The sequence below is a fragment of the Tuber melanosporum genome (genome assembly GCF_000151645.1).
Source record: "Tuber melanosporum whole genome shotgun sequence assembly, scaffold_119, strain Mel28".
In the NCBI taxonomy this organism is placed as follows: domain Eukaryota; kingdom Fungi; phylum Ascomycota; class Pezizomycetes; order Pezizales; family Tuberaceae; genus Tuber; species Tuber melanosporum.
Window position 1 is genome coordinate 92,531 of NW_003298776.1, and position 18,025 is coordinate 110,555.

At 45.6% G+C, this 18,025-nt stretch overlaps 2 protein-coding genes; both read left to right on the top strand.

The window, feature by feature from the left end:
* The first annotated feature begins 1,938 nt into the window (after positions 1-1,938).
* Positions 1,939-3,676, top strand: GSTUM_00001631001 (uncharacterized protein). XM_052355856.1 has 1 exon: positions 1,939-3,676. Exon 1 carries the CDS (start codon positions 2,025-2,027, stop codon positions 2,493-2,495), a length of 471 nt encoding a protein of 156 aa, XP_052211688.1. The 5' UTR covers positions 1,939-2,024; the 3' UTR covers positions 2,496-3,676.
* Positions 3,677-4,622: 946 nt separating this feature from the next.
* Positions 4,623-6,505, top strand: GSTUM_00001632001 (uncharacterized protein). XM_002835807.2 has 3 exons: positions 4,623-4,774; positions 4,853-5,673; positions 5,742-6,505. The coding sequence occupies exons 2-3, from the start codon at positions 5,384-5,386 to the stop codon at positions 5,770-5,772; spliced, it is 321 nt and encodes a 106-aa protein (XP_002835853.1). The 5' UTR covers positions 4,623-4,774; positions 4,853-5,383; the 3' UTR covers positions 5,773-6,505.
* Positions 6,506-18,025: the final 11,520 nt, after the last annotated feature.

Below are 18,025 nucleotides of genomic sequence, written 5' to 3' on the forward strand. Positions count from 1 at the left end.
ATCGCATCCTGCGCCTTGCTCCAAACTGTGTACACCTGCGACATCAAAGCAATGGCGTTCGGGAGTGGGTCATCGAAAAGCGTGTACCTAAGCATCAGAGCCATCGCCTTCCCTAATATAGCACCTTCTACCCCTATCACTGTGTTTCGCCGCGAGTCAATTGCGGGCCCGATACGCCCGTGACTTGGTATACCCGGTTCACTTGGTGGACTCGAGCTTCGGACGCCAGACGTGGTGATACTATGGGTGACCAGCGGGGACGAATATCGTTCTGTGTTAGAAGACGGGAACGTCGGTGGACGGTAGGCTCTGCCACGTATGGTGCGCCCCGGAGCTACTGGTGTGCGCCTAACAAGAGATACTTCTTACGATCCGGAAGTGGTTGAAATTCGCACAGTCATTGGGCCACTATTTCCTTGTTGGCCCGCTGCCTGCGAGCCATGACGCCGCGCCGACGCTGTACCTTCTTCAATATCAAGCGTTTCTGTATCAGGTTCAGTATCTGATTCGGTTTCTTCAGCGTCGCCTAGGTTTTGGTACGCATCGCTGCTATCATCGCTTAAATGAACCGTTTCCAAATGCTCTTGTCCATCGAGCTCTGTTTCGGGTTCGATATACGCCCTGGTTTGTATTGTTGATCTCCGGCGGCGCTTGGGTGGCCTTGCGAGAACACTGGTTTCATTTGACCTAGGAGACGGGCTCCGACGTGATGGTTGGTAATTTGACAGTGTCGTCCGGGAGGAGCCGGATTGGTTCTGCTGCAATCCCGATCCGGATCCCCTGTTGTCAAGTAAGACGCCACGTCTACGCCCGTTCTGATTGCTTGCTTGTACTCCAGGAGTTGGCTGACTGGTGGATCAACATGGAATCTGGTACGACGTCGCGTCTACGCCCATTCTGATTACCTACTCGGGGAGTTGGCTGGCTGGAGCCCATGGAATCAGGTATGACCTCGTGTCTACGGTGGGCCAGGTTGCCTACTTGCGATGTCGACTGATTGCGTGAATTAGCTTGTTCCCTAGGCATGGTGCAATACAAACGTAGTGATCGTTAAGCAAGATAAATTTCAGGATATAGGGATGCAGGAGAATTGGGTGGATCTCGAGTATTGTAAGGAAGAGGAGGTTGCATAGATTTCTTGGGTTTAACAGGACGCGTCAGGTCTTATACGCTGGACATAGGGTTCGGGAGTGGCATCACAGACTATCACTCGGTATTGAATGCAAAGTTACGCCTGAGAAAAGTGGTTTTCCATCACTCAGCATTAGGTTCGTGATCTGGATATGCTCCATTCTGGTAGTTTAGAGACTGGTATGAAAAGGTCGGACGGGATGAGGTCTTGCTAAGGTAGGAGGCGGGGCGAAAACTAGCCACAACGAGTATCGGTTAGCGACGTTAATTCTAGCAAGACATATGCCGCACCTAAAATGGATTAGAGCTCTCGAGCCTCATCTCCGGACGTCGAATCAGCACCGCTGAACATCCGGATAACAGTATTCACGGTCCCTCAACGCCAGGCCTGTTCTGGACCAAGAAAGCGAGACGCGCGGAATTCAGAAGAATTTCAAGTATCATACGAGAACTGCTGAGGCGAGGCGAGGCTGAGAATCCCCGCTGCCAGAGTAAGAGGGTGAAAGGACATCACTATCTTATACTGTGCCTGGCACGAGAGATCGAAATAGGTATGAGACGCTAAAGCAAGGGCTCAATGGTATGATTACTATGATACTAGCTAAAAAAACACACTACTCCGAGTCTGTAGGGACAATTCCAGACGTTCGACCACAAAACAGCATCACAATCAGAGACGGCTTGAAAAAAAAAGCCAAAGAACATCCTCCAAACGTCCAAAATCATTTTTTGGCAATCCAGCCGCTTCGTCGGTGTAGCGTCGCAAGATTGGAGGTTGTGGAGGTCGCGGAATAGACGCAGCATTCGGTGTCGTGGGAGCTGGAGCAATAGTGGCAGCATCTGAGGTTCCGGGAGTCGGAGGCGCTGTGGGGTTGACGGGGGAGACGGGGGCAATGGGCGTCCCAGGATCGGAGGTTGTAGAAGGCGGCGAAATAGACGCAGCATTCAGCGTTGTGGGAGCTGGAGCAATAGTCGCAGCATCTGGGGCTCCGGGAGCTGGAGGGACTGTGGGGTTAATGGGGGAGTGGGGGGCAGCCGGATGTTCTACGAAGGTGCCTGAGGGGCCAGCAGGAGGGCTGTCCATGGCACCATCGAGCTCAACACGCGGGCGGGCTTCTTCCGTCAGGAGTCGCAACATCCAGGGGCGATTACTGATAGCCTCTCGAATGTATCAGATCTGCTCAGCCTCAGATGGCATCGAAGGTGCAGAGCGTGACCCAGCAATGAAGGGATCGCTGGTAGAGCTCGCCAGCTCCTCCTCTAGTTCCCGATCGCATGGGCGCAGCCTCGCCCTACGGGATTGCGTCGAGGGCCCTGATGCGCCATTCTACCCCGGTGGTTCAGTTATTGAATTTGTATCTTAAGTTAACTTAAGGCGTAGAAACTTACATCTACGATGACGATTACGCCGTCCTGCTGGCGCCTCCGAGAACCATACACTGCCTCGTCGTCGTCGTCGTCGTCCTCTTCGTCTTCCTCGTCATCTGTGTCGTCCAGCTCCGCCCAGTCCAACCTTGATTTCCCCCCCATACCCCGACCCCCACCCTCCTGATCGTCGTCCTCTTCGTCTTCGTTGTCTTCTTCGTCTTCCTCGTCGTCCTCTTCGCCTTTCTTGTCGTCCTCCTCTTGCCCAGAGCGATCCCAGACTTTGGGGTCAAAATACGGGTATGTCCCGTTAGCAGGCTCGGGCGTTCGGATGCGGTCCTCTCCCACGTCGGCGCGCGATTCCAGGACCATGAGGTCCAAGGGACGTCTGCCATCATTGGCGAGGAGCCACGCTTGGATGTCAATATCTTCGTTCCGAAAGATAAGCTCACGGAGAGGGAGAGGGGTTGCGGGTGCGTACGTAATGTCCGGCTGCCATCTCCAGTGGCACCGATGAGATATCGAGGGCATCCGATTGCCTCCTCCACACGTTGCGCCTTGACGACCCCGAGCAGCCCTTGCATGCTCGGTGATGCCAGGACACTCCACGCAATTCCGCGTTTGGAGTCGGCGGTGTACCATGTGTGCCCAAGGAACAGATGCCCAGCTTTAGGGGCATTCGTTCTACAAACGATATGGATCCTTATAACCCGTGGGCAATTACCAAAGGCCGAGTCGGATGGGGCCACTGAGAAAGTGTGTTAGTATGGGGGCGTTTGAATTTCCACGGGGAAGATCACTTACTCGCAGGTCCTATCACTTTGCCATCACCCGCGCTCTTTGCCTTTTCATGCTCGATTACCGTCTGGAGTTTCTTATCCGTATCCTTGACCAAGATTCTCAGCTGTCGATGGACTTCCTTGGCATCGTCAGAATGGTACTTGGTTTTAATAAGCTTGATGTGTGACCGGAGAGGGTTCAGGGAACCGGCGAAAACAACGACAGATGTGAATTGAGTGTCGGTTAGCCGTCCGAGTTCGAACGAGCGTGCCTGCATGTAGGCCTTGACCTCACGACGCCGGGTATCGTAGGGGCCAACTTGATCTCGGGGATTCTTGAATCCACACCAACCTTTGGCATATACTATGTTGACATAGGGTCCTCTGAAATATAAGAGTTAGTTTAAAGCATTCTGACACATGTGAGTTCTAGCAGGCTATCGTTCACTTACTCGGAGTCTTCCATGTCTGGGTCAAGGTGGGGATTCTCGTCTGATTCTGATGTTTGACTGGGACATGAAGGCTAATTGTCAACTCCACGTCCCGCGCTGTATGAACTTCAGAGACACGAATGAATAGTTGCTTACATTCTTTCGGCGACGGCACGAGGGGCAGGCTTGCGTTTGCTCCTCCTCACCTCACTTTCATGAGGCTGGACAGCCGGACGTCTGCAGGAGATCAAAATATCAATATTGCTTACTGGCTAATCATGGGAAAGATTGTACTTACTTTCCCAAACTGACGGCGCTAGCTTGCATTGGCTCAGCGTCATGCGCGGCTGGCTCTCTAAATAGAAACACAAAATTAATACTGCCCACTAGTCACTAATTGGGCGGTATGTAATTTACCCTGCCTTTCACCCCGGTGATTTTCGCTTATTGGCATGCGCCATTTCATCCGGGAGGAACGATTTGAAGGTTTAAAAACAGCGACAGCAGAGCAGAACCTGGGGCGCGGATGGCCAATATCTGAGTGCGAGGCGTTGGAAACTAGAGAGATAGGGGATGGGATTGACAAGAAGGTGGGGTACAAGGGGGCCTTTATATAGATATATCAGACACTGTGTGTGCGTTGCCATGTTTGTTGCCCTACCAGTGGTGAGTGTACAAGCAAAGAACGTCACGATAGTGGGCAAACATTGAACTCTGGGAAGTCGTGACGTCGAATTTGGCTGACGATCCTCCTCATCCGATTCCTGTGAGGGTCTAGCGAGTAGCTTCATTCATTGCACCAGTCACAGTCAATTGACCATACAAATCAATGCATTTCGCCAGTCTTTCATGGAATGTGAAATAAGCTTTTAAGCCTCACGATTCTCCCGACGCCAAGAGACGTCGTTGCCCCAGAGACGTGGAACGACATCTCTTGGCGTCCCCTTAGATGGAGGATTGATAAGATATGATCTTCTAAGAGCCTCACCCTTTTAGCTTGCGTCATATCGACTTCAACTTGAACTTAGATATGGCTAGACGTGCACATCAGCAATGAGAATCTGCAGAGTTTAGAGAGAATCTTTCCATTCAACGGCTACGTGAAATAGTAAATACTGAACTAAATCGCTAACACTGAGCAAATAGATAGACGATCAATCTGCGCCTCGCCTTTTAGACACTTCCGACGAAACTCGAACGCACTCTCTTAGAGTAGCGTTGGCCATCAAACTGCGCACCACGCTTCCGCCCCTCCTCGCGATCCAAAATCTCCCTAGCTATAGAACCTAAACGCAGTCTCTTAGACTTGCGTTCGTCATCAAACTGCGCACCACGCTTCCGCTCCTCCTCGCGATTCAAAATCTCCTTCCATATCAAGTCGCCTTGAGTAGGATCCCGTCTCAATCCCGACGTCTTCTGTGTTTTCAGTCGGTTCAACGATTTGACAGCGAGGGGGATACGATTTGCACGGGATTCAATGTCATCTCCACCGGGGGATGCCCAGCTATGCACGCTGCCTTCACGTCCCACCGTTGCGTTCGAGACATCTGATAACGAGCCAGAAAATATTCCCCCTGAGATATGAGAGGCATCTTCATCTTCCAATTCAGCTGCTACATCAGGTGCTTCACCAGGCTGCCTGTCATCATCCTCAGAGTCTAGCTCCGGGGCCCGGACATGCATTTGGCCTACACGTCCTGCTGGGCCAAAGGCCCAATGGTGGACAGAATCTTGAAAGAGATATGGGTTCCTCCTCAGTGGTGGCGTGGCCCCCACCCTGGCTACCGTCCCCTCAGGCGAGATGCGATCATAATAGATCAAGAGATCGAGTGGGTCGTCGAGAACCGGGTTCGACAGGAGCCAGGCGCTTACGGTTTCATTGTTTTCGATGAAGACATATTCTGTCCAAGATATCGGCAACTGAGGAGACCGGCGCAGCTGCCGACGACCTTCACCAGTTGCGCTAAGTATGTACCGAATCCTGGTTTCCCCTATAGTTCTCTGAATCATCGCTGACAATCTCCGGATATCGTAGGAATCTAACTCAGGAAACTTTATTGCGTTGACATGAGGGGGACGCTAGTGAAGCGACTGATAGTGGGTCGGATTATTTGAGTTGCTATTGCCAGTGGTAGGTCGGACCCAAACAATATGTACCGCACATGGACGTCCAAGTAGGGCACTCCAATCTAAATCTCCATATTCAGTAAGTAAAAACTCAAAGCACATGTATTATTCCGAAGGGGACGCACCAGTTGGCGTAGGGCGATTCCCCCTGAGACCAAGCACGATTTGAACTGGCGGTTGGGGAGCAGGTCCATCTTGTCCTGGCGGTGGGGGAGCAGGTCCACCTTGATCCGGCGGTGGGGGAGCGACTCCGACTTGCACTGGCCGTGGGGGAATTGGTGGCGGAGCGACTCTGAATTGTCCTGGCGGTGGGGGAGCAGGTCCACCTTGACCTTGCGGTGGGTGGGGTGACAACGACCTGCGCTGGCGGTTGGACGACTGCGACTTGTGCTGGCAGTGGGGGACCCCACTGAGCTGGGGCGTGAATCCAACACTTCCGTTGGGAATCAAGCGCACAGGGAAGTACTGAATGGGAGACTGAGAGATGAGTGTGATGGAGGTGGCGTTGTGGAATCACGTAGGTGAGGGAACAGCACCAGAACGTTATGGAGAGGAGATGTTTTTTGAAATGATCTATCTCAGAAAGAAAGAACAGAAAACAAAATATAAGTAGCTCATGGTAGCTCCTCACACCAAGGGCTAACCACAACATAAAGTATAAAAACAACAGTCCTGCTTAACAGGAAAACAAACTCACTCCAGTCAGCATACCCTAATCCCATATAGGACGATGGGGTTACTCCATCAGGGCGTTCATCGGCAATAATGTATTCAGAACAATCACCTGCGCAGGCTGGACTCCCGGCTGGCCCAGTGGCCCCAGCTTTGCACCCCAAGCAGCAGCTGCAAGACGATTGCCAAGGGTGGTTATCAACTTCCGCTCACAGTCCTTAACCAGCTGAACGACTGCGTCGTCCGCCTGCTGCAGACGATGAATGTTATTAGCAGCCGATGTCGTGGCGAGTGTATCACAAGCGGGGCGCAATCTCCTCATCCCTTGGACGATTTGCTGGAATTCGGCGTCAGGGAACGCGTGCAAATCCGCAAAGTTTCTTGCTACCATTTGATCTTTCACAATGTCCCGCCATCGCCCGTACAGATCCTCGCCTGCAGTGCTCGCTGGGATGCCTATAGACAGCTTATACTGGGCGATTTTCCGACGATCTGGGAGCCTCGCGGTGACCACCGCGAGGTAATTAGGGGGAATTTGGTAGGTCAGCCCCAGCGGAGCCTGCTGGTTTCCTGCATTTGGCATGTGGACGTACCGTACGTTGTTGATATTGTGCGCCATGTCGATTGATTTTTGGTTTATATAGATGGTGATCTTGGGGATAATAGTCTTGTGCTGTGCATACGGTGGATGTTGTAGATGTTCTGAACGTAAGATGAATCTTGGTATGAACATCCTTCTGTCGTGATAAATTCACATTATATATACAACTCCCAGACGTCCTAGAGCGTCTGAAAGAACCATGAATTTGTTTCAAAATTGGCTAAGAATTGAAGGCAGGGTGACTTGATATGGAAGGCAGGGTAACGTACCGGATCGGGAAGCGGGCCGCGATGCCGAAGCGGGACGTGGGGGCGGGGCTGAAAAAAGTGATGATAAAGAGTGAAAAAACCACAATTCTGTGAATAGAAAGTATCAACCTGTTCCACTATAGGTCGAGTTAAAGCAAGGAAAGAAGCCCTTCTTGAAAAGACAATTGCACAGGCGATTCGGGCCTTTGAGAAAGGCAGTTACCCCTCCATAACAGCCACAGCACAGGCATTTGACCTTCTGAAAACGACCCTCACATACCGGTTAAAAGGTGAAAGAGTTTCCCGGCATGCTGCCCATATCGAGCAACAGCTTCTGACACCAGTCAAAGAAAAGGCAATCATGAGATAGATAAAAAAGTTAGATGATTGGGGATTTCCGCTCCTGTTGGATATGGTGAAGGGAATGGCAAAGATGCTAGTAGGAAAGAAGAAAGAGGACATTCTAGAAACAGCTGTGGGGAAACGATGGATTACTCGTTTCTTAAATCGTCATCCCAATATTGCCTCTCAGTATAGTGGAAGTCTGGACTGTCAACGTGCCTCTGCAAGCGATCCAAATAAGATTAAAGACTACTTTTGCAAATTTAATCGCCTTCGGATAAGCTACAACCTTCAACCACAGGACATTTACAACATTGATGAGAAGGGCTTTATGATGGGAATGTCAGCAAGAACCAAGGTTGTGACAAGAGTTGGGAGGAAAAGCCCTAGAGTGACGCACGATGGTAAAAGGAAGCTTATTACGGACCTTGAGACCATTTGTGGTGATGGTACTTCAATGGCTCCATTTTTGATTTTTAAGGCAAAAGCAGGCCATTCAATGGGATGGTATGCCAGTCTTGATGATCCTGATGTGCTCTGAGCCTACTCAAATAAGGGCTGGACCAATGACTCCCTTGGTTTTGCATATATTTCTAGGCACTTTATTAAATTTGCCCATACTCTGGCCACTCCTGACAGTAAACTCCTCATCATTCTTGATGGTCACTCCTCACATATCAACTGGGATTTTTGTATGTTCCGTTTAGAACATAATATAATTCTTCTCTGTCTTCCTGCTCATTCTACCCATTTACTACAACCTCTGGATGTTGCAGTTTTCAGTCCTTTCTAGCACTTTTATGGACTTGCTGTGGATGATTTTTCTCAACATTAAGCAGGAGGAATTCACAAGGAAGTATTTTGGCCTTTGTTAAAAAAGGCGCGCATAGAAGCAATTACTTCAAGTAATATCCTTGCTGGATTCCGGGCTTGTGGATTGATTCCTTTCTGCCAAAAAGTTGTCCTTGACTAGCTTCAATTTTCTACAGCTACTTCTAGTAGTACTCCACAATGGCAACGTCCAACCACTCCTTTCAAGCAACTTCGAACAACCTGCAAAAGTACTAATTTCCGCTGGGAGACAAATAAAGTACTTGCCGAAATTGGAAAAGTCTCACAGGAGGAATTACGAAGTCTGATATCACGCTTGGGTGAGTTGGGTGTAGCAGCTCATGCCAACTTGCAAATTGCAGAAGAGTGCCACTGGGTGGACCGACAAAAGACCATTTCAGTTGCTCAAAAGGCAAACAGACGTCGCCTAACTACAGCTAGAGTTATTGATGGTGCTGAGGCCATGCCCCTTTACCAAATTCACAATAAGCTTGACTCCACAAAAGACCACCAAAAAGCCAAAAAACAGCCCCCTGCATCATCACAGAGAGCAAAAAGTATACCAATTACAATACCCCGTGTTCACCAGTACCAGGTAGCCTTCATATCACCCAATTCATCTCCAATTTTCTCTTTTTCCTCTCCTGACAGCATTACTGTCCTGAGTGACAGTGATACAGCCGAATTCTCACCCACCTTACCCACCCCACCACCCCACCGCCTTCAACAACCACCTCCGACTATCCCCCTTGCTACTACTACAAACCAAAGGCTTCCCACAGCCCCCTTTGGCATAGTTTTTCACAATCTAAAACCGTGAAATTCTCTCCTTCCTTTATGTTTCTTTTTTCCCTTTATTTCCTTTATTTCCTTGTTTTCTTTGCCAAATTTTTTTCTTTGCCAAAACTTTTTTCTTTTTGCCCATATCGCCTGGACCTGTTCCCCTACCTGTTGTCTATTTATCTAATTTTGTTTGAACTTATTTGATTTATATTTGATCGAGTTGTTGCTGTTTTTATTATTCTTCCACATCATCCCGCTTCCATGTTGTGTCCTGCTTCGCCATTCGGGACGTTCACAGCAGTGGTGACAGATCTGACACTCAAGGACAAGATCCTGCCACTTTTTGATTCAACATGAATAAATGAAACATGATATCGAAGCTGGTTCAGGGACGAGACCTTCGCCATCCCTATTCTTGAAAGAAACTATACCGTAGCTGATGCCACGTGATATCCGAATATAGGATGGTAAACCTGTTCGACTACTAGCTTCTAATCAGACCCTAAGTGCGACACACATGCATTAGGATCAACACTAAACAATACCGGTACTCTAGAATCTAAATACTAAGTTATATAAGATTGTGCTGCCTCCTACTATGCTTATCAAATGTTTATTCTGCCGCAGAAAATACACCCAGGCTGGTCCATACAAGAAACACCTGCGAACTGCACTTGCAAATCTGGAGATTATCCTAGCATCTACCTTATGATATACATCATCCACAAATACTAATGATGATGTAGAAATAGACCTATTGTACCACAAAGGGTAAGAGCGCCAAGATTCTGACTATGAAGCTGAACTGGAGCCTACTGGATGCGAGCTCGATGCTTTGACTGATGACATTACTCAGGAGTCTGATACTGAGCTACTGGATGACTCTACGTCTTTATTACCCAGCAGGCAGGAGCATTTTGAATGTTCCGGGGAAGCGATTGGAGATGTCAATAGATCTGAGCATGGATACCACAATCTGTGCGCCAAACTATGGATACCATTCACTAGTGCCCACAGTTTCAAACTGGCATCTTGGCTCATTCACAATAAAGTGTCTAAGTCATAAATCAATGAATACTTCTCAAATGGCCATGGTAACCCCACGTCAGTCGACTATAACTCTATGTATATGCTGGAGAACTATCTTCGGCACTTGGAGTCACATAGTACATATCTGTAATGGTTCAAAGGACAGGTTGAAAATTCCGAGGGAACATTACAATTCTTCCATCACAATGCCCTAGACTGTGTCAGATATCTCCTTTACCAGATCCCATACCGAGATGACTTAGTCTACGTGCCAGTACGTGAACATGACTATAGCTGAAAAAGGATATGTGTAGAGATGTATACAGGGGATTGGCAGCGGGATGTTCAAATACATCATCCCAAACAGCTTTAAGGAAGTGTTTGCTGACTGATTATAGAAGATACATCCGCCAGGTGCGACTGTAGTTCCAGTGATTTGGATGTCAAATCAGACCCATTTCAGAAACTTCTCCATTGACAAGAAAGCGTGGCCAGTCTATATGATGCTTGGAAATCTTAGGTCAACCCAGTACAAGATTCCTGGATCAATGGCTGTTCTCTTTCTGGCACTATTGCCCATCCCCGCCAAATTCACAAAGTTCTTCTCAGCAACTACCTGGCAGAGGCAAATCAATGACAACATATTACAAGATGTACTCAAACTCTTGTTTAAGCCCTTACAACAGGTAGTGCTCAAGGGTGTCAATATTGACTGTGCCAATGAGAAGGTTTGGAGATGCTTCCTAATCTTGTCTGCGTAGATTGCAGACCATATGGAAAACATTGCCTTATATGGAATAAAGTGAAATGCTTGTCCTAAATGTGAGGTTCTTCCCGGTAAATTAGGAACTGATGATAGGAACAAGTGTCCAGTGAGATACTGAAACAACTATTAGAGATATATTTATATCTTAACTAGGCTAACTTCTTGAGTCACCAGTGCCTCCAGGTGTATTTCTGTATCTCACTTGTATTCCCGAGTTTTAGAAGAGATAATATCACTTAGTAGAGGAAATACAATGCCTGGTGAGGGGTAAAGCAGAAGTGGTTAGCAAATTCAATGATGGACTGTTGAGGAAACAAGAAGAAATCTATCGTAATTGTCTACTACTAATAATATTCCCAGCTTTCTGTTATAGAGAAAATGTGAAATCTAAACAGTACATATTCTAAGTAAGAATAGAGTACATGCAGAATTGTGATAAAAACCAATATCCTGAGATATTGGTAGAGGTGAAAAGAGTATTTTAAGAGGGTAGACCTCAAGAGAGAAAGTAAGAAAGAAGTCCTAACATGATAGAAGGATGTAAAATAAGGACTCACCACCCATCAACGAAGAAGGATGTGAGACAAACAGTAGTATGAAAAGTTAATAGTGTTAAGGTCCTCCTAAAATGTAAGGAAATTTTAATCCCTTGAAGTATAGCACAGAATGAGAATAATTAGTTTTCATAATCTGACTTGTATTATACATACTTTTTTCTTTTTCTTTTTTATATCATGCATTCATTATTAAGCTATAAGAACCCATATACAGTATGAGATATAGTGTAAACAAAACCTTAATCTCAAATCAATAAATAAAAGAAATTACTGACTCCTATTTCTCAACTTACAGCTGTCTTTGCACCTCTAGCAATAACTACTCGGGGGGGTAGGAGAGTGATGGCAGTCGTAATTAGCCAAAGAAAGTCATTAAAATAAACTACCCAGGATTATGAGCTATAGGTGTTGATCGGTTGAATGACTCAAGTTTGTAAGTCATATAATATTATAACTTTCACATGTGACTCACAAGTATGAGTCATGAGTTTTAGGCAAGTAATGCATCTAGCATATATGACTTGTTATGATGTTTAAGATGGGTTTAAGTCTGTCATGTAATTGATTCATAGGAGTCAGCTGAGACATTCCACATGGCTCACACTTGTGAGTAATAGGATATAGTAATACAGAGGTATGAGTCACATCAGGGTTAGGGTTAGGTAAGGTGTCATTTTAAAAGATAGGTTCTGAGACCTCTAGATAAGATCAAAGATATCCCTACTGTCATTCTCCCCTGTGAGTCGTCTCTTCCCCCAATCTAATGTCTGATTGAAGACTATTAATGTTTGGCCATGCTCTGCATAGATTACCTTCTGCCTGAAAGGAATTTTGCCTTTGCCTAACTTTACCGCTTTTTTCCTGCTAAGTCAAAATTCAGCTCCACTAAAAACCACCTCCTACTCACCTCAGGTCTAACTCCACATTAGCAAGAAGAAATACCTATGTCCTGTGTATTCTCTATGTCAGATGCTCTAGATGCTCTTAACATAATCTCCCAATCCAGATGAATCCGTGTGAACCCATTGTGTCCAGACATGGCCCATATTTCTGGACTCAGGAGATGCACCCCAACCTACCCAGTTAGCCTCCTCCTCCTCGAGCATTGACTACCCACACTCCACAGCTCTGGATGTGTCTGGACTCCTAGTACCCCTTATCTAACGTGTTTTGATTGCCAACACTTTCCTAGTGTAAACCCTTAAGGTTTCTCGCTACTGCCATTACCACTTCGCAACTGGCAGTTTCGTCTAGTCAACTAATCAATAATGTCTACCTGATGTAAAACCAGTCAAAGTGGTATCAGAAGACAGTAGATATCGGGAACCGGCTACCACGATATCGGCGGTATATTGAAGGCGGCCCAGTATTGCTAGCAATATGTTAGCATTGCGTCCTTTTGTCCGGACACCTTCTATATACCTCTAAAGCTGTAGGAACTTGTACCCAATATCTACTATCTTCTGATGCGAATTTGGCTGTTTATTTGTCCACCACACATCTTTGTAGAGTCTTTCGAGATTCTTCATATCACCCATGGGCTGTTTCCAGTTATAATTTGTTGTCGGAAGACCTACAACTTCCTTAGCGGCTTACCAACTTCCACCTGATTACTCCAGCAAGCGCTCTCTAAGTGCCTCAGTTTCTGGCTTCAGTCAGAGTCGGGACTGCCATAGCTCTCAACCCATGCTGAATTTCATCCACTGGCTCTGATCTAGACTTGTTTTGCCTTATTCTAAACTATTTTGACCAGCATGATACTAGTACATTATATGATATACTATAAATGTGTGATCATATACCTCTATTAAGGAATTCAACTTCGCCCTCTTTCTGTAGATTACTTTCATTAACCTGTGGAGGGGGATCTGCCTGCACACCAACCTGACCTGGGCCGTTGAGTCCTGCTAGCCAATCTTGTATCTCTGGTTATTGAGATTCTTGCGGATTATATTCTCTTTGGGTACGCGTACTGCTGGTACCTGTTGGTATTGTTCCAGCCTACTCTAGAACAAATCCAAACTCTCAGCCTAACATATCGAGATTGTCTGCATATCCAACAGTGCTCTCCACATGTCTTTCTTGATTTCTAGCAATTCTCTCCTCCAACATGCATATGATCCACTTGATGATTCTTGTCTGAAAGTCTACCGGTATCTTAATCCAAGTTTGAAATTGGCACTCTAGCAGACCTGTCTTCCTGTTAGCTGGATTATCACTTGTCCCAAGCAGATGTATTTAATCTTTACCTCAAGTACTTAACTGTGAGAAATTTACATTGTCAATAAAGATTCCTCTCCGCCAGTACTACAGAGCATGACAAAATATGTCAGCGCTCAGATACAGAAATGAGCCATAAATATTTCTCAGAAACCTATTATCCATTGTGCCTCTTGTTTTCTTGCTTGAATAAAACTGTTTATATATCACACCCGGAATCTGTAGGGCTAGGAATCTCAAAGAAAAGCTCTGCCAAAATTATTAGATCAATTCAGTCTTATTACCGACTAAAATAATCGCTGGAAAATCAAACAATACCTCCTATCCATTTGGCAAGCAATGGAACCGATTCTTTTCAGTTATTACTTTACCTTTTACTTACTGAGTGCAGGGTTCTCAGTATGAAGCTTATAGAGATCAGGTATAACCTTTTTCGCAGTATGCAGATACTGAGATCTGCATGCACTGCACTTTGCCCAGATTTGTTTCAAGAGTGGCTGGTATCTACATTATTTAGTCTTACAGACAGGATATAGGTTATCGATCAATGCCAACTTACTTAGTCATTAGAGTCTAGGATAGCATCACCAAGTTATAGAACTCCAATTCATGTCTGGCATAGCTCCAGCAATTGCCTACTTTTTCTGCTAGGGTAATTATATCCGGGAATAGATCTGCGAACAATATCTAGTCCCAAAATATCTCACAGGCTTTGCTCTAGATAGCAAGCTCCATCCCTACAGCTTTATTTCGTCGGCAGCTGGTCACATGTAGGCCTACACTATCAGTTCCTGGCATTGCCGGAATTAGGAGCAAGGCTAACATACTCAGCTCTGCTGGAGAGGCGGCAGGCACGCATGGTATGAATCGGTTTTGGCTATCCTGCATGGGCTCTGGTATTTTCCGTCCAAGGTAACTAACCCTTCTTTCAGATCTTTGTGTGGGGTAGATGCTCACAGTCTAGATTGATTGCTGTAATTCATGCCTAGTTGTAATTAGTCTCTATGCTATTAGACCAGCTGGCAGATCCTCGCCACCCTCATCCGGCTCTAACAAATCCTGCTCCTCACTCTCCTTGTATTCCCTGTCATATGAGTCCATGCAAGTATCCACTTCCCTCTAACCTGCCCTCATAGAAGATCAGACTGTAGGACTTCATGGTGTAATATAGCCGGTATAGTTACTGTAGTCCCCCACCCTGTAGACTGAAGAAATGTGATTTAAGGCAAAGATATCAGCAGTACTGCCAACACCTCCTTAGATTTGGATTTCCAGATATATCGGCTGTGGCCCTCATTTGGCTTTTGTCTATATGACTGGAAGAGATATGTTCTTTCTGTAGCAAGGGTGGATTGTAACTGCTGCTACAGTATAGTAAGCTGGCTAATTCACAGAATTTGATTAAATATTGTCTGGCAATGCAAAATAGTATCTGAAGGGGTAGCCAGTGTCAGGGTAGGTAGATTTCTAAAAGTTTAATAGGGGCTATAGTGTTTGTGCTTAAAAGACAGAAAAGATCAAAATCTGTTCTTTAAAGAGCTGTCATATTCACAATCTACCACACGCGTTTTCTCTCGGTACAGAATATGAAGGATAGTGGACAGGCCCCTAGCGAACCTCATTGAGTAGACTAAAAGGTTTATTAAAATGCACAGACTAATCTAGTTTGAGTAAGAATGCTAAGGTGACAGTAACATATGTAGTTAGCTGAAGTAAGAAGATCATGATATGGTAATTGTAAAAGGTGTAGGATATAGCTAATATTGGTGAACATTAGGCAAAATGGGAATAGCACACGGAGGGAGGACAAAGGAGGTAATTTCAAATGAAAAACAGCAGGGAAAGAAACAGAACAATCTACAATATTCAAAGAAAACAAAATTCCAATCCGAATCTAACAAACAAAAACCAACCGTGAAAGGCCACGAACAATCTAAGCCCGCCAAACTTGGAAAAACAAAAATGCAATCTGAATCCACAAAACAAAAAACAGCTGAGAAAGAACAGGCACAATCCGCGAAACTAGAGAAAACGAAACTCTAATCTAAATCCTCTAGACAAAAAATAGCAGGGAAAGAACAACAACAATCAGATTCCATAAAACTCAGGAAAGCAAACACCAATAAATGAAGAACAGCCACAAAAGAACCAGAACAACAAAGCAAACTCCCAACAAGTAAACCCCTAAAAAGCAAAACTCAAATCCGAATTAACTAAAGAAAAAGCCCATGCATATTACCAACTTAGTATAGTACTAGTAAGACAGTACATTGCCCGTAAGACTTCATGTCAGCCATGCTGTATCAAAGTAGACAACCTTTGTTGGAGTAGAGAAATGCAAAGCAGAAATCAGCTCAAAAAGGAAAGAGTTACAAACCAGAGATAGTGATGCCAATTGGAGGAGCAAATCTGCCTGCTTGATGATCACAGAGGCAGAATTAGAACATGGATTATCAGGACACAATGAAGAGCTTTTCAGCAGACTGGATACATTAGATGTCTAAGACACCTTCATTGTAGGTTCTCTGATATTAGCCAGGCATTTTGAGCTATCAGATAGTGTTATTGCAGCCAGATCGCACTGCCAGGAAGTGTTAACAGCCACCCTGCCAGATGGTTCTGCTATTTTCTTTTGGTCAGTATTTCCAATAACTGCTACCAATCATATTCACCTACTAGACCTCAATACAAGAGTGTTTGTATCTGCAGAATGGAAAATAAAGCTTGCTTACTGTGGCATAGTGGGTGAGTAGCATGCATTGTTTTAGCCTTTGACCTTGATGTCTTTTTCATGGCCAGCGGAAATCCCCTGAGTTGATAGATCTTGTTGTCTTCAACTTTATTCCCTTCCTCCTCCTCCTCCTTCTCCTCCTCTTTCTCCTCCTCTTCCTCCAGCTTGTCCTCCTCCTCCACTTTCTGATTATTCCATGACCAATACGGCTAACAATCTGGGGGAGATGTTCCTGGCTCATCATCTACATCGCGATGGCATTGGATCAAGTCCATCCATTCGTTGGGTGGGCTAAACCCCCACCAGATTCAGACATGGGGGTTCAACAAGATGTGAATCATCTTGGGTATCAGTAGTAGCTCATCAAGATTATCGTAGAGCAAAATTGTGCTGTACCGCATAACACCTGTAACCGGTACGGGTACTTGGTTATTGGTTTTGCTTTATGTTTTAAGTATCGTTTGATACTTGGTTTTGTTTTATGTTTTGTTTTAAGTATCGCTTTGATACTTGGTTTGTTTTAAGTATCGTTTGATACTTGGTTTTGTTTTATGTTTTGTTTTAAGTATCGCTTTGATACTTAAAGAGTTTTACCAAAGAGTATCAATTGATACCCTTGATTAGTTTCGTTCATGCTAGACATGAACAGATTTGTGTATTTAAAGACCGCCTGTTTCTACGATAGAAAAGGCAGACTTCGACAGACAGTATTTCAATATACTTGGTTGAATGGTTACTTCTTTGTTCCTCAGTACGCCCTCGAAGCCTCCTTTAGTTCTCAGCTCTCGCCTCCTCTCTGGAAGAGCAGGCCACCTGCCAACTATCGTATCTATTATCGATAACGTGATTAGCACCTTGCGAACACGTTACAACACCGAAGAGATGTTACAACCAATTCCTGTCAGTTACTATTCCATTTATTTATGAGAGCTAGTAGGACATGGTAGGTTCTGTCAGCCCTACTCTGGAGACCTCTCCACCGGTTTAGCACTGGATCTTGTCTAGCTCAGATAGGAGCAGAGTGATGGGGTAGACCTCAAATAGTATATTGAACCACAGGTGGACAGCACATGGTCTGGCAAGAAATATAGGATTTGTATTAGTATAAATGATACTAATCTGCTGCGGACAGTTTTAGGAAACCTACGAGCATTTTCAGTAACAACAATAGTAGGAACAGGAGGGAAAAGAGCCACAGGTACACCAATCGCCTGTAAAGTTTGTGAATGCTTTTTTGCAACATTTATGAGAAAAGAATACTGAAATTTAGTCAACAGCCTGCCTCTTGGTGTGTCGGTCTACATACAGTGTGTTATGCCATTGCTGGAAATGGGCTCTACTGTATGGGCATAGGCCTGAATGGTGGCCCACTGGACTGGAGTAGCATTCCTGTACCCCGTAATCCACTCACG

Coding starts and splice junctions, on each gene's coding strand:
- GSTUM_00001631001 (XM_052355856.1), top strand. CDS start 2,025: ATGGGCGTCCCAGGATCGGAGGTTGTAGAAGGCGGCGAAATAGACGCA.
- GSTUM_00001632001 (XM_002835807.2), top strand. CDS start 5,384: ATGCATTTGGCCTACACGTCCTGCTGGGCCAAAGGCCCAATGGTGGAC. Junction 5,674..5,741: donor ACCTTCACCAGTTGCGCTAA/GTATGTACCGAA, acceptor CGGATATCGTAG/GAATCTAACTCAGGAAACTT.